The sequence below is a fragment of the Sprattus sprattus genome, assembly GCF_963457725.1.
Source record: "Sprattus sprattus genome assembly, chromosome: 4".
NCBI lineage: Eukaryota > Metazoa > Chordata > Actinopteri > Clupeiformes > Clupeidae > Sprattus > Sprattus sprattus.
Window position 1 is genome coordinate 6,225,039 of NC_137923.1, and position 22,626 is coordinate 6,247,664.

At 40.1% G+C, this 22,626-nt stretch overlaps 1 protein-coding gene across 1 annotated transcript; it reads left to right on the forward strand.

The window, feature by feature from the left end:
- The first annotated feature begins 8,489 nt into the window (after nucleotides 1–8,489).
- Nucleotides 8,490–22,366, forward strand: prkacbb (protein kinase, cAMP-dependent, catalytic, beta b). The gene is made up of 10 exons (XM_080837402.1): nucleotides 8,490–8,802; nucleotides 13,281–13,342; nucleotides 13,564–13,692; nucleotides 14,001–14,099; nucleotides 14,180–14,262; nucleotides 15,110–15,236; nucleotides 15,594–15,689; nucleotides 15,947–16,069; nucleotides 16,323–16,487; nucleotides 20,516–22,366. The coding sequence occupies exons 1-10, from the start codon at nucleotides 8,757–8,759 to the stop codon at nucleotides 20,639–20,641; spliced, it is 1,056 nt and encodes a 351-aa protein (XP_080693528.1). The 5' UTR covers nucleotides 8,490–8,756; the 3' UTR covers nucleotides 20,642–22,366.
- Nucleotides 22,367–22,626: the final 260 nt, after the last annotated feature.

Here is a 22,626-nt window from a genome sequence, read left to right on the forward strand (position 1 = left end):
ACCTGTTAAACGCTGGCTGCCTAAACACTGCCCTAGACTTACGCCAGGGTTTTATATGTGCCGTTATTTTTTATGTCTCCTTTATTTCTGATGATTTCCAGCCCAAAATGCATGCTACAGTAAATGTCAAGGAGAATAAATCACTCAGCCATTAATCCATATACTGAACTCCTCCACAAAACTTAACGATTTGGCCTACAGAAATGCCTCATCTAACATGCAGGGAAGATGCTCCCACTGTCTATCCATCTTTGTCTCCCTCTGAGGAGTTTATTCTAGAATAGTTGTATGTGTGTTGTATGTGTTCCATTACGTGGTCTCTCTCTCTCCTGAATGTGCCAGCCACCATTTTGAGCAGACTTATGATCACAGCCCTAACTCCTTACTCTGAAGATGAAGGATGACTCAGACTTCTACTGCAGTTGTTAACCACCGTAGACAATGAGTCAGACGATCTTGAAACGGGATCATGCATATAGGATAGAAGATTCTAGCTCTATCCTTCCCTCAACTCGTTTCCTTCTGCTACTATTTATGTGCATTAGTAAAAATAGGACAGAAAGCAAAAAAAGCACAACATAATCATTGTATTATTGGCTAGCTGAGACCATAGCATCTAATCTATTGTCTGTAAAACTGTCGCCCCATTTAAGCAGACCAAGAGTTCTAAGAGGGAGTGTAGCTAACTGTTGGGTGCTCGGTGACCAACATGCTGGAATGTTTGCACTAGTAGGGGGTAGACACAGTCAGACAAGGACTCATATGGGGAATCCATCTCAAAAACCGGCGCCCGACAAAGGCAAAAGGCTTTGAATGCCAAGTCCGTGACCTTGCTGCTGGTGGAGCACATTGCGGAAACATCACCTGTGCGCCATCACTCTACCCATGGTACATCAAAGCAAAGACTATGTGACTAGACCGGCCTGGATGTATTACAGTAAAAAAATTCTTCAGACTATCTGAAAGGAACAGGAGGGAAAGAGTGGGAAGAGGAGGGTGAAAGCAACGGGCCGCACGTTTCTCAACCTTAATTAGATAAACAAATGCCTGATTGAGACTTGATGCTGTATTCCAGGCTACACACCAGCTGTTGGGGCCCGTCAGAGCCAGCTGTGTACATGTCTCTTTGTACACTAAATCAAACGTCCCATTGTGCTCGTCTGGAACACATTAAGGGTTCGGGTGGAGGGAGGGTAGCTTTGATATAAAGGGGAGGAAATGGGTAATGTCCTGGAACCATATCCAACATCCTAATAGGAACTGGTGATTGATAATAAAGAGATTGCCAGTTCATCTCTTTCTTTCCCTGTCTTTCATTCTCTCTCACCCTGCTTTTACTTCTCTCTCTCCCTGCGCGCACACTCTATCACTCTCTCTCTCTTTCTTTGACTTTTACAAAAAACAAACACACTTGCTGATGCAATGAACTTGAAAATGGTTCTACTTAGGTTTTCTCTGCACAGCTTCTATGGGGCAGTCTCTAGAGGTTAGACAGGAGAATCACTGGTTTCTATGCTTGCTGAGCTGGTAGCAGTATTGCTTTGAGCTGTTTTCGGTTGTATTGCAAAATAGACACAACATTTTTACTGGGACCGAAATGGCCACTAATTTGTAGCCACTTGAATGGCTCTACATCGCAAATGACTTCATAACGGTCACATAACTACACCAAAACATCACCACTTCATCAAAACTCATTTTTGACAAGAAATGCTTTGCTTAACCGCAGTCATTTTACGTTAATTTATATCTTTGCTGCTCTAGGCAGTAACTAAATGTCCTTCTGACCATAGAACAACTGGATATATTTGGATATAAGAACCACAAATATCCCTAGTGCACACAGGGACAGGTTTTTTTTTTTTGTCATCCAGATGGAAATGTGTGTTTGAATGTCAACAAAACAGACAAACAAACAAGACCAAACTAAAGAGTTTGAAGGTTTCTGCCTTCCAAATGAAGAAACAACTGGCTTGCAGGCAGAGAGGCCTCTTGTTCACTGCTGAGTATCAATCATTCGCTTTGAAGCAAGCCTGCCCTCCTGTGCGTGGAACATATGAAAGTCAATATTGAGAGCAGCTGGGCATTCGCAACGGACATAACATGCTGTTTATTGGCGGAAGGAAGAGGGTAGACAGAGGAGGAGAGTGAGACAAAGAGAGATAAACACAAAGCAGCCTTGCAGATCTTCAGAGGACTGCATACATATCTGAGTAGGTAAATATATTCCGAATGCAGACTCATCTGACTGAGGAAATTTAACATCAATCACCTCATGTCTGAAATTAACTGTCGAGGCAGTATCATTTTGATTTCTTTCTGCATTCAGACACACATCTGGGTTCTTTGGTTATTTTCTGATAAGAACTGTCTTCACTCACAAGCGCTTTGGTGCTCTGGAAGCGAGGATGTGACATGACATTAATTTAATTACAATGATGGCAAAGACAGTTTCAGATTCACCATTGATTCAGAATTGATTTAATGATGTCTTTGTCACTTTGATTTAATTTTATTTATTTTCTGTTGCCCCGACTGAGGCTGCTGTGAACAAAAACAAATCAAGCTAATCTCAAGGCAGCACTGGCAAAGATAATGCACACTGAGCATTGTTTTTGTGACGAGCAGATTGTCCAACAGCCTACGCAACCATGCAAGTTATGATATTTTTCCATGGGCAGTACATTTGCAAGTGGAACAGGGAGAATTTCATATTGTTCATTGTAGGCAAGTTATTGAATTGTTAATTAAAATTATGATATGGCATATTAATGCTTGTATTGAGTTTATGAGGGCTAATTTGTTGTACAGGTTATTAGGCCTATATTTCTTTGTGTTTCCATCTCACTATTAAATATTTCAAAGAATTCAGCTGGAGCTCTATACTAAAATTATAATCTGGAGCATTTGCAAACAAGGCTGATTTATTTATCCTCCCATTTTCAAAGTAATTATATTCAAGATATAATTTGTTTCTTAGCTCATTAAACTAAATAATACTTAGTTTTCATACCAAGGTGGTTTAACATTCTGTCATTAATCAGTTGCGGTATTTAGATTTTTTTTTCTGTGGTTACATACTTTTGAAGAGAACTGTTCCTAACCAGTGGATTGATCAACTGTCAGACTAGTAACTAGAAGGGCACTCGATGTCTCACAATGTTCTCACAAGAAAGTGGAAAGAAAATTCCTGGATCCACTCAAAAATGAACTAGGTTCCTTGGCCCACACTACACTCCTCCAGCAAGTATAATTTTTTTTTTTTTTTTTTTTTTTAAACGGCTGGTAGTTTTAGCGTAATCCTGCTGACAAACAAACAAACAAACAAGCAAGCCACCAAATGGCAATGAAAACATAACCTTCTTGGCAGAGGTAATAAACATCTGATCCAATTAAACTGAACCATTGTGTGCAATGCACTAAAGTACATTTAGTTTGGCTTTAAACAATCCTTCACAATGGGCAGAGAAAAATGTCCATCCTTACAGCATAGTGAAGAATGCTCTATTATACAGCGAGTGACTGTAAATTGTTTGTCTTACACAGCTATAGCCATATCGTCTGTGTGCCATTTAAAGTTAAGTTTTGCTTATTTAATCTAGGTCAGGTTGGAAGAAGTGATTTGAGCAGTCTGACGCCAGGAGAAAGGCAGAGCTGATTCCAAAGCCCTGTGATGAGGTGGGGAGCACCAAATCCTCTCTAGGTCAAGACAAATCCACCCCAGCTGGATGTTAATCTTCCCGCCATCGCTGAGAGTGGTTACTAGTGTCTGTGCGCCTGTGTGTGTGTGTGTGTGTGTGTGTGTGTGTGTGTGTGTGTGTGTGTGTGTGTGTGTGTGTGTGTGTTTGTGTGTGTGTGTGTGTGTGAAACAAAAACAACACTGGGCTGAACTGAGGATGCAGGGAATGGCATCTCTTGATTTTGCCTACCACTTTGTACAGAAATTCAGGGATAAAGGACATTCTCTGCCTCACTGTTAAAGCCAGACTGCAGGTGTTACCAACTCAAGACATACTTGCTTTATGAATGGATGTGAAGTGTACAAGGGACTCTTCAATTCATGGCATGACTGTATTGTGCAGCTGATAGTGATGGGCTACCAAGAAATATATGTGTGCATAAACATTCCCATGTAATGCCTGATTTGTTCTGTAACACTAATTGTATCATCCCTAATACCCCTGAAGTTGTTTTTGTACCAGTAGAAGACGGCAAAAAAGAACCTGTGAGACAGGTTATGTCTTTGACCTATATAAAGACATAGCCTTCTCTGACAAACTAACCAAGTACCAACCCTTAGTTGCAAATATCCAAGAGCTAGGTAGGTTGGTGATTCTGATATTTGGCAGCCTTGGGCTTGTTCAGAAATTGACAGTTTCCGATTCAGCAGGCCTACCTAAGAAAAGGGCCAAACAGCTGGAAAGATTTCAACTGGAAAAATCTCAGCTGTAACTGGTAGCTTTGGTGTTTGGTGCAAACAATGTTTTCTGTACCCTTAAGTGTATAAAGAGTGTATATACTGTATCTCTGGAAATATTAAAAAAACACTTATGTTGAAACATGACTGACAGATCAAATAAAATAAAGAATAAATCAAATAAAGAATAAATAGGTGTGTGTGTGTGTGTGTGTGTGTGTGTGTATGTGTGTGTGTGTGTGTGTGAGTGTGCTTGCATGTGTGTTTCAAGAGATAAAATATAAAGCATTAGCAAAAGTCTTAAAATAAATATTTACATGATGACAAAGGCAGTGAGTGGGAGGTGTGATTGTATTGCATGTTAGATTGGCATATTACTATGTTTACCACAAGGACCTATGGAGATCATAAAGAATGTCTAGACACTCCCTATGCAGCAACATAAAATTGCATGATTGCATGAAACAAAGTGGCATTCATATTTTAATATTATGACTCCAGTCGTGGGGAATGCATAGGGACATAATTCAACCTAATGTTTCCAGCATATCCTTCTCCCCAGACCAGAATAAAAATAAGCAAGAGGGAGAAATCTCCATCTTGATTTAGATCGCCTTCATGTGCAATTAACAAGGGAGAAGTGGAGTGGGACAAACGTACACACAGACACACTTACAGTCACAGAGAGAAAAAGAGAGAGAGGGAGCGAGGGGCATGAAACATTCTAGGTTAAATGTTTTTGCACATTCATTTTATATTGAGTTTTTTTTCTCTGCAGTGTGATATGTTGTCATGTCAGTCTTTCATTCTGCTGGGAGGGGCTATGGTAGAATTCCCCATATCCTTGTGCAAGGAGGAAGTCTGACCCTAATGAGACCCAGTGGCCTTTAAAACACTGTGGCCTTGTCATTAAGTACATTTGGCAGGGGATTTAAACACTGAATACAATGAGTTATTCAATAAAATAAATAGTAGATGAAAAGCTTTAGGTTTTCTGATGTGTGTCACGGCTTAAGCATGCATCACTTTGAGAGGGGGGAAAAGACTATAACATCAAACAAGCCCAGTATGTTTCCTCAGCCAAGCTAACTCATTATTTGGAGGGCACCACTTGCTCTAAAGTTTCTGTGCAGTTAATTGTACCTCACTTTCTGATAGCAAATTGGATAGATCTACAATGAAATGTTCCCTGTAGGGTTTAGAAATAAGGATTGGCTGCTTGATACAGTACTCATTTAAAAGTTACCCAATGGCGCCATCTTCAGTTTTTTTTTTTAAATATCAAACTAGTTTTCCAACGAGGGGATGTGGGGAAACGAAAAAAAAATACAAATAATTTAGTGAAGGTAAATGGTCTGTTTTGTTATGTATTGTCAACATTATGTATGCTATATGAACAGAATTGCCCACGTGAAGCTTACTTAATCTCTGGAATGCAGAAAATGCAGAAAAGCAAGATTCTCAGGTAACACTGAAACAATTGTTAAACTAAAATGAAACTACTGATGCATCCCCAGCCCACATGCTCCCAGTGTAATCTGACAAGAGTGAAGTAGCGTAGCGACACATTACGATTTTATTGTATGGTTTTCATGGTTGCTCTGACGCTCCAGTCTGTAGAACGTTTGAGAGTGGCGTAACTGAATGGAGAAGTCGCGTGGCCTTGGTGAATAATGGAGGACGGTGAGTTGTGTGAGATTTTTTTCCCCCCAGTCTTTATTTATAATACTTTTGATGTGTTTTGGTTACGACCACCACTATTTTCAGACAATCTGCTGTGTTCTACATGTGACTGTTTTTAGTCCGCTGTTATTAACTGCTATTTCCCCCCCCCCTTTTGACGGGCTAAGATTTTACAACGCAGTTGGCTGGAGACATGCTAGCAAGCTAACTAGATCAAAGAAAGAACCGTTAATGAGCTAACATTTGCTAGCTAGCCAACTAGGCAGAAAATGATCTCACTTTTATTTTTTTTATGTTTAATCGCGACAACATTTGCCACGACTCTACTGTAGTTGTGTTTTTTTTTTTTTTTTTTATGATTATGTGTTGTTGAATTGATCAGTGACTGCTCATTGATTGGCTCTGTGAGATATTTGACCTAATGATAGCGGACTCACCAACTGACATTTCTCACGCTAAAGTTAGCTAGCCGAATGAGTTAGTCGCTGAGAAGTTCGTTTGCTAACTATATAGCATTACTTTTTTAGGGTTCCCTTACATAAATTAGGCAGAATAGCCGCACACTTTTGTCAGTGAAAGTTCTAAACAGATTCGTTCTGGACTCCCTCAAAATCATCGTTAACCATTTCCCTTTTTTCTTCGTTAGTATTATTTGTTACTTACCCTTGATGAGCAACCACACTACTATTTGCAGGAGAATTATGAAATTTGACCGTCAGATATCAGTGTACTTACACCTATAATGACAAGCAGTTTCCACACATAATGTTACTGCTTATGTAACGTAATGTCCATAAGAGACTTGATATTTGGTATACTTGAAACGTTATGATAAGAATGGTTTAGACCCAGATCGACTAAAAAAATGTTTTTACTTATCAGTGTACTTGCACCTTTAATGACAAGCCGTTTCCGTCACATAATGTTACTGCTTATGTAACTTAATGTCCATAAGATACTTGATAGTTGGTACACTTTAAAAGTTATGATAAGAATGATTGAGACCCAGATCGACTCAAATGTGACTGACGAGCTCTGCTAAATTTATACCAATCAAGCAATGTCCTTGACAAAGTGTAAAGGTTAACTGCCTTTGCATCATTTGACATGGACCACTAGTTTCTACCGACTCACTCAATAATGGGCAGGCTGAGATGCCTATAATATAGCATAGTATATCTTTGGAAGTTCCCTGATTGGAAAATACCGATTTCATAGGGTTGGAGAGAGATTTTCTTCTCTCAGAGTAATGTCTATGTCTGAAGTAAACCACACCAATGGTTATATTATCATAGATTAAGATGTAAGGCCATTCATGAGTAGCCACCGAATAAGATAAGATAAGGGGTTTGAACCATAACATGCTGGATTTTACTTGCTTGCCTTGTAATATTTTGATTTTATTACATGTTTACTGAGGATTGATCAACTGACCATTACTAAATCAGAAACTAAACTTTTCAGTAGATATCTATGAAATGAGGTGTAAGTCGTGGTTTGGTTTGGAAGCATTATTTTGTCTGTGGTGTACTTTAGTTTATTGTCATTAAATGAAGTAACAACATTGGGTAAACATATTTTTTTTAACGTAACTTTTTAAACTGCTGGTTTGAAATAAATTGAACATGTGAACAACAAATTATAGTGGCTAATCTAGTCCTTCCTCATTTTTGAGTGATGGTATTGAGAGGAGATATTTTTAGGCAAGTCTAAAGGTTTGGTAGTACGGTTTCATGCCAGTAGAGGCCGTTGTTGATCCGTGTCTGTTGCCCGAATTTGATTTCCGGTGTGTATTCTATGGTCTGGTGAAACCAAGATAATGTACTTTACAGATATGTAAGGATGTGCACATTTCATTCTGTGGAGAAAACGAGGATATCTAGGTTTCCACGTGAAATAAATGTCACACGTGGTTTACTGTCATAAATGTCTTAAAGATGAATGTTACCTCTGGGTCAGCAAGTGTAATGTGTTGCACAATGTTATCTTACAGCAAGTATGAAATTCATCAATTCTGTTGTGGGACTTTGATCTGTTTGAATAACATGCATCAGTGTCAACTACTATGGCGCTTCTTATAACCATGCTGACTTTTTTCAAACTACAGAAAATACAAACATCGGCATTTTCTGTAGTTTAGAAAATGGTTTAAAAACAAGCCCCCCCACACTTATCCTTCTCTGACATAAGTACATGAAATGTACATGTATCTAAGCCATATAACAATGTGAGGATGGATACAATGTAGACGATTCTTTTCATTTGAAACTTTCTTGTGTTTGCCAACCTTGTTGATGTGCTGCTGCTATTTCAGTTTGACTGTGATCGGAAACTAGTCGAGTAGAGAGTCTCTGTACCAGTAATCTCAGTCTGGAATTATCATTGGAAACCGAAGGGATCGACTGTGAGGCGAGACTCCGCTACCAATTTGTAGCGGAGACAAGAGATTTTCATCACTGGTGGAGAGGGGGGGAGCACCGTTAAGGGAACGCTAATACCCATCAGAGTCTCCCCTTTCGAATACGGACGTTGATGTAAACATTAATTCGAATCAACGTGGTTTAGAAAGTTAAAGCTAGGTTAGCGTGGGGAGCACCGTTCTTCCAGCCCTATCGCCATCTCCAGCACTCAAATATACAGCCGTGTCTTCCTCACGATGGGGAACGCTGCAACCGCCAAGAAAGGCAACGAGCTGGAGAGCGGTGAGTGGAGCTGGTTTATGTTGTCATTATTAACCAGATAGATAAACGTTGGCTAGAAGAGCTCAGGGTCAACAGCGCAGACATGCTTCCATTCATTTTTGACGGAAGGGTAAATATTCTGTAGCCACTTTCGGCCCATGTATGCTACATTGTTACTTCGAATGCTACCGTTCAAATGATAGCAAGTAACAGCTAGTCAGGAGTCATTCCTCGGGAAATGTACAGAATGCTAGCAGGCTAGAATAGTTGCCATCATACAACACTAAATCAGATAGGCCTGACATTGTAGAGTTCGCTATTGCTGGATCGTCACGAAGTTTAGCGATAAACCATAAATGTGTAGACTAGGTGGATTATACACTCAGTGCTGTGAAGGCATTATGTGACAAAGCACAATGTTTAAGTAATCTTAAAGCTTGGTATGCAGTTGGATTTGTCCCCGTTAGCCATAACGGTAATGCTAGCTTGCTTACTAAAGGCCAAGAACTTAGTCTATCCAGTTTTGAGTTATGCATTCTGTTGGCAGTTTTTAGATGGTTATATCAGCACTTATATCAGCAGTTTTTACATTCTTGTTGCTTTGTAAATATTATGACTTGCATACAATAATTTGTGAAGGATTAGTGTTTAGTTAAATTGATTGTGTTGACGGTAGCATAACAAGATTGTTAGCTAGCCGTTAAGAGGCAGAGCGGCAGGCCGCCATGGCTAGTACCCTAATGAAGAATGTAAATGCTTAACAACTGCCAGCTTATTGAGCTTTGACATTGGAAACGATTATGGCGTTCATGCATTTGGTAACTTTCATTTTTATTGCTTGCTTGGCCATTCACAAGCAGGTCATTGAGGATGACAGAAAGGGCCTAGTTGTTTTGACTTTTTGTTAGAGCGCATCAAGATGCTAACGTTGACAAGTCCAGTCAGTAACGCATGCAGGCCCAGTCCGCTATCCAAACTTATTGCTACAAAACTGCGTGTTTTTGACAACATTCGCTCAGACCAACGGAGAGGAATAAGAATATTGTCTCGCAACAGTTACGTTACTATGTATGTACTTGTACGCTGGAGGCATCGACATCCATTGTTGATTAGCAAGCTAACGTTGTTGTACAGCTAATGTTAACGCGTATGCAGAGTTTCACATTAATTATCATATAAGTTTGATATTAAGCTTTCTAAGACGACAATTCATTTGTTGACAGACAAATATTTCTACGTGAACACTTGTTTCACAGGCGGACCGGCGGTTATGACTGCGTTAGTGTCATGCGAAAGTACAGTGACGGAATTGTCATCTAAAATTATATTGGTTATTTTAGTTAGATGGATACATGCATGCATATACACCTGTACATGCATAGATATGTTAATATTTATCGAGTATTTAAACAACTAGTCAGAGCGTAAACAATCAATATTGTATGTATGGTACTATATACAGTGCTAAAATAGCTTAGAAGTGCATATCATTGAGTAGTGCAACATGTAACTACTGTCAAAATGATAGCCAATGTTAATAAGCAATTTGGTTGTCAATGCACTGTATGTACTTATTTTGATATATATATTTATTAAAAAATAAATTCTGCAGTAGTGAAGAGGGTCTCTTTTGTCATATCCTATAAGCTATCACAGGCTCTCTCCTCAGTGTCTCACTGTGGGAGTAGAGCACCACTAGGCACTGACCGAATCTGGTGAAAAAATGACTAATGCAAGCTCCCATTCATAAAAGCACCCTCATAACCATTCTAGAAGAGATTTACTTTCATTTTGTTTGTTGAGAGTGCCCTCTCTGACTCCCCATCCTTTCCCCCCTTAATCTCTCTGTGCTGTGAAGGTCCCTGGCATACACACACACACACACACACGGGGACACACACACACACACGAAGAGCACGTTTGTCATTGACTAGAACAGCTTGTCATCAGACCTTCGTCAGAGGATAAGTGTAATTACGAGCTTTGAAAGGCTTGACGCAATCAGCCCCAGGCTTGTATTAGTTTGCAGTGTGACACTTTGACGCTTGCTGATCGTCGATGCACTGTGCTGTGTGATAGAGCCAGATTCATTCTCCATAAACAACAAAAAATATTTTCATGGCAGGTGCTTACTATTTCTAAAATACGCACATTGTTGAATTAAAAAAAAAAAAAATAAGGAAGCATTGACATTACATTAATCCTGTAAACAGCAAGCTTTTCTAATCTTATTCCCTAACTCTTAAGTGTTGTCATTTTAAAACAGGCAAAGATGAAGCCACAGCACTGTAATCAACTGTGCTGTTTCACTTAAAAGTAATGTCATTTGTATAAAGCTTATTCCAGTCTGCCTTAGATCGATAGCCTGAGATCTTGGTGTGATTTATGTCTTTTGTGCTGAGTGGTGGCCTTGGTCTCAGAAGGGGTGAAACGCATTGGCCATTGGGCAGCAGCTGTCTGTCTGGCAGGTTAGGATGGTGGCGGTAGGATGGCAGAAGGCGGGGCAGGGATGGGTTTAACCTGGATTATAACACTGACCCACATCAAAGCTAACCGGTTCACACCTGCTAATCTGTTTTGTCAAGGAGAAGGAATCAGCACTCTGTTTATATGCTCACTGAGTAGTGTGGGAATTCAATGAAACTGTTTTAAGCAAGCAGTTAATATTTTTATTCTGCTTTTATGATACTAACTCTAACTGTCTTAAGTTCTAACTGACTTATCGAACAACAGTGACAAACGGATGGTTTCGGTCTGTGTTGCTGTTTATGCAGGTAGCTGTGGATGTAAACACCTTTTGTGCTATTGCTCCCTAGAAAGCTAGATCTAGGCTTTTAGAGACCTTTGCATGTGTACCACTAACACAAGCATAGCTTGAAGTCATCTTTTTCTCCCAGAAGTTATGTCATTGGATGTCACAGAGGTGGTTTTATTAAGCTTACATATTTGCTTTCTAAAGACAGTGCTGTATGTTATGCTATACAGTTATACAGACTCAACAGAATTTAGTTCTCTTTCAGGAATGTTTCATGAGTATATGGGTTTGACAACATGGTGTTTCAGTGTTTTTTCTTTTTTATCTTTGTATGGACATTTCATTTGTGCTCCCCTCTCCCCCTAAAAGAATCCTCTGCTAACTTTATCGTATCCCAGATGCCCCAGGAAAGCCCGTTCCCAGGCCATGCTTGTGCTGAGTTGAAGTGGCTTGCCTTAAATGGATGTAGCCAGAGGCAGGATTCCCTCAGCCAGATGTCTTCCAGTAACACAAATGTTTAGCCACTCCCCAGCTGTTTCAAAAGGGGAAAATAAAAAATTAAACAGTAAATGACAATGGACAGTTACCCAAATTGAGAGAAATGCCCATTTCAGCCATTGTGTTCTGCTGTAGGAGAATGCAAGCATATCAGTGACTTTCTTGAGTCCTGGTCTCTCTGAAGACGATTTTGTTAGTCGAAAGTTTGCTGGATAACAGAAAATGGCCTACTTATAAAGCACCAACAAGCTAGGATACCCAGTATTTTCTGTTCCAATTTCTCTCTCATTTTATGTTTCTGTTTATGTTTGGAATTTCAATAGTTATACTTGTCCCATCTGGTCCACGTTTTGTATATCTGATGTGCTTGTTCTACACATAAACCTTGCTCTCTTTTCTTTTCTCTTTCTCTCCTTTCTCTTCTCTCTGTCTCTCATCATCACATGCGTGTGGGTGAATGTTCCTGCAAATCCTTGGTGATCTATAGAGACTTTTGGTATGCCCATTCTCTCACCGGGTGACCAGAATGACAGAAAATGCTCTCAATCCTGGCCCATTCAAATGATGCTCAAGTCAATCATTGAACAGGATCATGTCCTGTTCATCCTCACTGTCTCATTAATGTCTATAGTGTTCACATCTTTTCTGTCATTCTGGTTGTCTATTGTCTGGTGTGTCCCCCTCATGTTCTGTGGTCTTTTTTTTGCCTGTTCCGGTACTACTGTGAGTTTATTATGATTGTTTTATTTCTCAGTAACAGTAATGGGAAGTGATGTCCACAGCTGCATGATCTGGAAACTCCCATTTTCCTCCCATCCCTAGTAATCAGCCCCCTCCCCCCTCGGCCAACCATGGCTGTTGAACCCTACTGAGTCCTACTACACTTGGCATCACTTGTGACGTTGCCTGCCTTTTTTTTTTTTTTTTGTTAATGCTAAGAACTAGGAATCCTGTTTTTTTATCCTTTCTAGTGGGTACGTAAATTAGAAATATTTAATGTAGATGGGAGTTTCACTGTGTTATAGTAGGCCACAGATGACTGTTCCATCCGCTAATTTGACCAAACTTTGAAAATGATTTCCCTGCACTTGAATTCCCAGATACATTAAAGGATTGCATATGTTTGTTGCCTTCCCCATCCCTGAATTTTGAGTGTACCAACAAGTAGGCTGTATAACATTCATATATCCAATGTCGAATTAGTTCTGTTGTCTAACTGCACATTTCCCTCTTTCTAACCCAACAGTTAAAGAGTTTCTTGCCAAAGCCAAAGAAGATTTCCTAAGAAAATGGGAATGTCCGCCAGCGGTAAGGGAAGGTTTATTGTACCTGGCCTATACTTACCAAGTCTAGTGTGTTGATTCATTGTCAGTGTGTTTGAGTGTGCTGTTATCAATACATGAACATGACCTGGGATATATTTTTGTATTAAATTCAACATTAACCTTCCATGTTTAAAGAAAGGGCGGTGTTTTCATGTAATCGATTGTTGGCGCTGAACATCCATTCTCTGCACCTCCCTCCCGCAGAGTACGACTGGCTTAGATGACTTTGACAGACTGAAAACGCTGGGCACTGGCTCCTTTGGCAGAGTCATGCTGGTAAAACTCAAAGGAACAGAGCAGTTCTACGCCATGAAAATCCTGGACAAGCAGAAGGTGGGTGTTTCAAGTGACCTTGTCTTTCTTCACCTTTCATGTCCAATATTTAAATATAAATCCCATCCGCCAGAGGTATTTGTGTGATCGTGCTGCGGTTGTTTTGGTAAGACTGGATAGATTATGTGATGTGTGGAAGTGCAGCTCCAGAGGTTCTTTGTAGATTGTTTGTGTAAGGAGGAAGTGGATTTGAATGTTGGAGGGGGTGACAGGAAATGTCTTTTTCAGACTGCTTTCTGAATTCTTGTATTATCATAAAAGAACCCCACACCTCACCTCCAGCCTCTTGTCTTTTCTTGTGTGTTCAGGTGGTGAAACTCAAGCAAATAGAACACACACTCAACGAGAAGAGAATATTGCAAGCTGTCTCTTTTCCTTTTCTTGTCAGATTGGAGTTTGCTTTCAAGGTATTTTTTTCTTCCCTGGCCTGTTTTGTATATTGTATGCAGTTTTTAATACTATGATCTAACTGTTGAAATACTCACAGGACAACTCCAACTTGTATATGGTGATGGAATATGTACCAGGAGGAGAGATGTTCTCACACCTTCGAAGAATTGGCAGGTTCAGGTGTGTACATGTGTAGTTTCTATTTGTCCACCGTGTCTAGCTGTGTTGTGTTTAAGCGGCCTTGGTGTGTCTGAGGTACTGATGCTTCTATCAGTGTGCCACATTCAATTTTGCTGTGAGGCGCTACTTTGGAAGATTTGGTAAATGACCCATACAGTACTACCTGTTCTACATGAATACATGCTCATGGAAATGATTGACCAGTATAGACGATGCTCCAAAATTACAATATGTACGAATAGGCTACACTCTCCATTTGACCATGTCATTTTGACAGTGTCTAAGAGTGTGAGGGTTTTGTGAAATCATAGGGGGAGGTCTGCTTTGAGAGTGCAGTAAATAGAACATTTCTTCCTTCTTGAAAGCATCAGTTGGGGAATATTAATCTGATAATTGTCACTGTCATTGAAATAAAGAACTAATTCGATGTGGAGTAGGATGTGTAAAGATAGTAATGTGTGACAGAATGCAGTATAGGCTCTAGTAACAGTTACAGGAAATGGAGCAGATCTCTTGGGCAGCATTATTGGTATATCCTTTCAGTGCTGTTACTCCTTGGCCCTGCAAGAATCAAAACCGAAAGAGAACCCCACAGGTACACATTGGGGCTATAGGATGTCAGTCACGCACAACAACACAGGTGATTGGTTTAGTAGGGGAGGAAAAGGGACTGGAAAGGCTTGCTTTCAAGTCTCAGGCCTGCACTACCTTCATTAGCTGGTCTATTCTAGCCGTGTATTTGTGCATATACTGTACGTTGTTGTTGCAGGAGGAACCATTATTGTTTGGTGAGATCCATCAAAGAACTGTGTGTGACAATGTGTATGTCTTCCTTGATTTTTCACAGTGAACCACACGCACGATTTTATGCAGCTCAAATAGTCCTGACCTTCGAGTACCTCCACTCACTAGACCTCATCTACAGAGATCTGAAGCCTGAGAACCTGCTCATCGACCAGCATGGCTACATCCAGGTAGGCCAAAAGCTATCCTCTCACTGATAGCCTCTGATGGCCTTCAAGCCTCTCTGTATTCAATATAGGCCTGTCTAACCTATATGTTTCAGTTTAGAAAATGCAAGTACTTGCTGTAATGTAAGATTATATATTTGTGTGACCATTACTCACATAACTGTCCACACCTTAACACACACACGACTACAACTACAGAATGAAAATGCACTGTTAACCTTTACATATACAAATGCAGTCTTTTCAATGCTGAATTATTGTTTGTAAAACAGTGTCTTGAAGAAGTATAGGACTAAAGGCCTGATAAATGCTCAGCCAATATGATCAGTGTGTGAATTCTGGACTGTTTGTTCTCTTCAGGTCACAGACTTTGGCTTTGCCAAAAGAGTGAAGGGCAGAACCTGGACATTGTGTGGAACCCCAGAGTACCTGGCACCAGAGATCATTCTCAGCAAGGTCTCGTTTCCATATACTAATTGATCCCACGCTTCCTTACATCTCTGTTCTGGGTCATATCATCTTCCTTGAGTTTAGATAATTTATGCCATCTTACAAGTTTGCAAGTTTGAAGCAGACTTGCACCAACAATAAAAATGTAGAGCCACAAATGACAACAAGATCTTCTTGGTGTAATTTGCTCACAGTGTAAAATTCTGTTGTTTTCCATCCATACTGATATGTTGTGTGACAACTGTTTTGGGTTGCTCTTGCAGGGCTACAACAAAGCTGTGGACTGGTGGGCGCTGGGAGTGCTAATTTATGAAATGGCCGCTGGCTACCCCCCTTTCTTCGCTGATCAGCCCATCCAGATCTATGAGAAAATTGTGTCTGGAAAGGTATGGATATGGTGTTCATGAATATGTGCTCATATCTAAAAATCACACATAATTCAAAGCATCAAGAAGGTTATCAGGGGTTTTCAATCATTTCCTCCCTAAGTGGATTTGTTTTTCATAGCTGCATTTATGCCCCCGTTTAAACTGCAGTAATCCTTCCAGGGCTTCTGTAAATATATTTAATTTTCTTGTTATAATGATTTTGCAGAAAGGGATAATGCTGTCAGTAAATCCCATATGTTTTCCCTCCCAGGTACGATTCCCATCCCATTTTAGTTCAGATTTGAAAGACTTGCTGAGGAATTTGCTGCAGGTAGACCTGACCAAGCGTTATGGTAACCTGAAGAATGGAGTGAACGACATAAAGAACCACAAGTGGTTTGCCACAACAGATTGGATCGCCATCTATGAGAGAAAGGTACAGTGTGTTGGCAAATTAAAAGAATACATTGTTTGCTTCTTTAGGCTAGGGAAGTTTCAGCAGATGACAGAATATGTAGATGAAGAATATTCCTGTTTGTGTGTGTGTGTGTGGTCCTGCTCTTGATCCTATGCAATAGGCTTTGTTTGTTGTTAAATGGAGCTGTTAAAGATGCGACGCTTCGTGTTCACAAATGAACCATCAAAGCCCAGATGTTTACAGAGCACTGTTTGATGGTCCGGACGGGCTGTTGTCCTCCTGCTTGAATTATGCTGTGTTTGTAAACCCAAACCTGACCCAGATCAGAGTCACCTGCTTACTGTGCCATGAGGTACATTTAAACATCCCTGTTGAGGTGGGATTTTGTGCGATTACAGCTGACTGTTGAGCGCATTTGAATTCTTGTGGTATTATAGTCTCTTCTTAGTTTGATGATATTATTTGCTCTGACTGAACTGTTGTGCTGGTTGCAAAGTTCTTTGTTGAATTATATGCTTGTGAGTATTTATGTGTGCATGTGTACCTTCATTGTTTTCTCACTGTTGGGGAAATGTTGTATGTTTTCACAAGGATTGCTCAGGGTTCAATATGAGCTCTAGCTGGTGGAGATAAATATACACTGATCTTCTATTTTGATTCGATGTCCACTGACATGACGTCCTGATTTGTTATGGAGTCTTTTTGAGCTCAATTTGGTATCAATTCATCTTGGAAACAAAGAAAGGTTCTTAACAGCACAGTCAGTTGTTCTAGATCTACATCAAACGTGCCGTGTAAGCAAACATAAGCAGCACAGTCAGTTGTTCTAGATCTACATCAGACGTGCCGTGTAAGCAAACATAAATGTTCATGTGTTGAGGTCTTAATAGGTTTATACATGCCAATGGAAGTCTTTGGTGAAGTTGTGCACTTATCTGAATTCCATGTTTGACACAGGAAAATTGTGTTGCCATAAGAAGGAGCTTCTGACCTCATAGATGTGTCCAGGGGATGTGAATGTGGAAGTAGCTGTAGCTGTCCATAGTGTGTCTGAGTGTGTGTGTGTGTGTGTGTGTGCTCACAGGGCAACCTACGCAGCCAATCTAGGGCTCAATGATTCACACTGTCAAAATCACAGTTAAATTCGGAATTGACCGATCGCCAGGGCTCCGCCCCCTAGTAATTGTTGCTACGTCCGACACAATTCACGGAACTGTCAACCTTAAAGCCATGGCAAGTTCGTACGGGTAGCCTACGAGAGTTATAACTGTCAGTATGAGTGATGCTTTTTGGAGTAATACCTCCGCGGTATCCTCCAGATCAAAAGGGACTGCAATATGCAGTGGAAGGATATATCCAAAATATTAAGATCAACAACGAAGTGGACTTAGTGGACACAACAATAATTGAAGCAAAGGCATACAGGTCTCAATAAAAAAAAAAAAATAGAAACCCTACGACCTCTTCATTGAAATGCAACCAGCACAACCTTGTAGACTAGTCATGTTATTTCACCACTGGGTAAGATCTGTATATAATATTTCAGGTAGCTAATAACCTCTAAAGAGTATTCTTATTATTTATTCCGTCTCTGGCGAGAGACTCTGGAGGTATGTATGGTGACTATCCTAGCTAGCAATGCTGATGTTACCGTCAGTAACCTTTTTGTAAATGTGCACGCTGAGCTATCAAAGCTGGCGATTGCGAACGCCAGCAGCATACATACAAAGTGTTCATTAAAAGTTCTGTTCAATGTTGTATCAAGCATAAATACAAACTACAAAGTGTTTGTTAAAAGTTTTGTTCAATGCTGGCGTTTGCTGTCGATAGCTTCAACAGCTCTGCCTGCAATCATACAGACAGTAACAGTGACATTTAGACGGGCACATTCATTAACATTTTAATTTTTTAACATGAACACTGGTTGGAGAGACTAGTTATGTTATTTTAGGGGTAATAATACAAGTATTCATGAACCATAACTTTTTGGGGATTTTCTCTCAATTACGGTAGATAGTTAGCCATCATACCTAGCGACAGCTAGCTGGCAGCAAGCAGCTTGATTTACTTTGGAGCAGACATATGTTTATTTTGCGATATATTGAGTTGGGTGTGGGGTGACCACACTGTTTAATACATAGCTGGCACTTTTGCGCCTGTGTTTTGGGCTTTGGGGAAGCGAAAAACCCCAACGTATCCCTCTAATCTCTCAGGGTACCTCATGTCATACCTACAAGTCCCCTAGGCACACTGTTTAACCATGCTGCTCAGACCTCAAAGTTGTCGGACCTTCTTCTCTTAGTAGCGGTTGCTAAGGTATGATTGGACAAGGGCCGTTCTAGGGAGTTTCGCGATCGGTCAATTACGTGGAGTTAGACATTTTTAAATAAAATGAAATACATGCGTTCCAGGCAACATTTTGCCTGCGTGGGTCACGCATGTTTCGACCTCACATTCTGTGTTTTAAAAATAAATAAATGGGTTACAAACCTTTCTAAAAGCGAGCCCGCAGGAAGTGCAATGTTAATGAACTGTACAGAGTCATTGACAACAATATGAGTAAAACAGATATTTGCAGCACAATCAGTAAAAACACTGAACATCAAAAAAAAGAAGCAGCCCTGCATAATCCAGCTTGTGAGAGTCACCATAAAACCGAATATGGACAAGTGAAGTGCGGCTCCCAATACAAATAGTATAAGATGGGAAAAACAAAGGTATCATATAGACGGTCTCCCAATGGTGTTATATGGTGTTAAATATTTCTGTTAATTACGTCCATGTAAACAACTCTGATGTTTACATTTAGCAGACACTTTTATCCAAAGCAACTTACAAGGATGTATACACTTTTTACATTTTTTTACACTGACGGCACACTGCACATCAGTAGCAATTGGGGGTTCAATGGCTTACTGGAGGCTCCGACAGGGAAACGAACTAGCAACCTTCTGATTACTAAACGACTTCTCCTCCTGTACCACTGTCTATCGGCCCCAAAGTTTACCCCTCATATTACACCCTATCCCTTCATTGAATATTCCCTCCACCAACATGAGAGTCAGTCCACACGGAGTTACACTGTGTGTCGGAGTGGGAGTGTGCAGGGGCCAGTTCGGAAAGGATATATTTTGGACAGTGTATGCTGGACGGCAAACAAAAGCACAGAGCAATTAACATGAGAGAGGTGGAGTATAATATAAGGTGCAGTTAAGGCAAGAGATGTAAACCACCACATCGAACATGTGCACTACAGCCAGCTTTAAAGTGAGACCAAAGTCCTTAAAGGCTAGTCTCACCACAGCCATCTTTGCTATGTCTCCAGGCAGCTATTTCAGGCAAACAAGACCAGGCTCCTAACTAAGATCTCTGGGAGATGGTCGAACAGACATTACAAGTACATATTTACAGCACATCTACATTTTATTCTTTGAGTTGACTTCTGCGGCGTGGCTATAACAATGACAGCAATGGAAATAAACAGAACGTACAGGGAAGACAAATGTCAGTTAGGCTCTTTCCAACAAAGCGATTGGTGCTTTATAATACAGGGCAGGACTTCCAGTTACATATCCGCCATATTTAATGTTACAGATCCCCTCCTATTTCTCCATTTCATTTTCCAGTCAGTGATTTGTCGCCTCCCTTATAGCGTCTCTGGTGTAACCATGTAGTCTTAAATTAGGCTATACGTTGTGATTGCAGCGCTCTGCAAATCAAAAACAATTTCTATAATTATTGGTGTGTATATGTGGGCCCATTTTTTTTTTTTGTTAGTAGTTTCTACAAAGAAATTGGTATCTTGTGCGTGTCAGTTACTTACAACCGACTGAGTGTTTTCAGGAAGTTTCTACATTTTGGCAGCATGTTGGCACTCAGCAGTCCTGCCGTTTTTTTTACCTCAGGCAGGGTATTTGCATATGAACTGAATTAACATGCTCTGTTTGAATCATACTCTGTTGTACTAGATCTCTGTTGAAGATTTAGTCAAATGTGTCACTTGAATGTCTTGCTGAATACTAAATTAGTCTTTCTCGTATTCACAGGTGGAGGCTCCCTTCATACCAAAGTGCAGAGGCGCTGGGGACACAAGCAACTTTGATGACTATGAGGAAGAGGAAATTCGCGTCTCTCTGACAGAGAAATGTGCAAAAGAGTTTGCTGAGTTTTAGTGAGTGAGAACATGGGTACAACAGGGCTAATATGTAGATTCACAACACAAGAAAAAAAAAGGGGATCTTTGCACTCTAAAGACATGGGGTGGAGCCGCGTCCACAACATAATTCGAAAAATTCTTGAGTAGTTCCTTCATTCCACATGGCTAACAGGAGGTCACCGTGATCCTCGTGCCCAGCAGGCACTTAAACGTCATACACTGGCACAGTAAAGCAGACACATCACTTTTTCATTTGGACCCCTTTTACCCTCCCCGGCCCTGCCCCTGCCCCACTGGTAAATCAGCTTGGAAGCATTCTTTGTTGTCTTGGATGTTGTGTTCCCTATTAAATTGGTGGTATTTTGCGGAGAAAAAAAATGGGAAAGAGAAATAAAAGGAAGATCGTTTTTTTTTTTTTTTTAAGTGCAGAATCTGAAAGACAAAGGCCAAATTAACATCACCACGTGTCAACACAGTATAACTTCCAAGCCTAATGTTCGTGGCAGTATCACACCGGTTTGTGTGACTTGAAAGAAAGGTGTTGACTCCAGTTCTTGACAGGTTTGTCTGTTATGCGTCAGTTCTTTTACTTTCTTTTTCTTTTTTTTTTGAGTACTATTGAGAGAGAGGGAAAAACCTCATACCTCAGACTAGACCACTGATGAATCTTTTGGCCAGCCTTCAGTAGTATTTGTTTTTTTTCTGTGCATATCTGTCTGTTCAATCTAGTATGTTTTTAAAACAAAAGAAAAAGACCACGAGTGTTCAAAGCATGACCAAAACGAGAGCTAAGTGGATGGCAGAAGAGGAGTGCCTTAGAGCTTCCTCAGTACTTGCCTTAGCAACTCCGTACCACCAAACCCAGAGAGCATTCATCCTCCAGCCTCCAGTCACTCTAGCAATCTCAACTTGTTAAACTGCAGTGAAAGGCTAGCCGCAATGGGGAGATGGGACAAACAACACTTAAGCCGAATTGTACCCAGGCAATTCAAGCAGCCAAATTCTATTCAAAGCACAATGGTGTTTGGCGGCAGCAGTGAAATTCAGGTGTGTTAATTTTGTGGATTTGGTGGATTTGGCTCAGTCATCCAGTATGTTGACATGCATTGTTACATTTTGTTATTTAGTGTTTTGATTTGAAAACTGAGCTTGTCAGAGAAAATGCACCCAAGGGAAGTAGCCTTGTTACCCAATGTAAGTTTCAGTTCACACTCTCCTTATATCAAATGTTTAAGGCCTTCAGGCAACAAAACTGGGGTATAAAGTTATTGGAAAACTAATTGGCCCATAGTGCCAGATCTAGTATCGTTATCTACAGGATGGTTAAGTCTTTCCTCTTCATTTCAAGCTGTTGTGTTCACGCTGTTTTGCAAATTTCTCAATGACCGAAATTGTAAAACCGCCAAAATTCCACGCTTTCCCCCATTGTTGCAGTTGACCTGTGTTTCTTTGTTTCATTCTTATGACCGAATGTAGAGTTGCAACTCTTAGGTATGCATATTGTTTTAAATGCTTGATTTTCAAGGTACATTCTCACACACACACAAACACACACTTTTATGACATGAAAGTGACGAAGATGAAAAAACAAGCTGAGGTATGTTTGCCTCTGCTCCTTTGTATCACATATAATCCAGTTATTGTTCAGCTCATAACATAATGCATATATGCATTGTTTCTTATATATGTTTTATTTATACACATATTAGAGAGATGCTAATAAATTTTATTTTTAAAATTGCATAGTTCTTGCTTTACTTTGGATTTTTTATTGTTGCTGTGAGACCGGACAGTTTTATTTTTTCTTTATTTTTTTTTTCAATGTGTGTTCAAGTCCATCACAAAATATACTAGTGTTCTTACTGCAAAGGACTTGTCAGTCTACATTGAGGCTACTGGACAATTTGAATGGAGAGTCCCCTCTAACTTTTCACTGAAGACAATTCCTATTCTGTTTTTATTGTTGTTTGTTTTGAAAGTTTTCTCACATTCAATTAATTT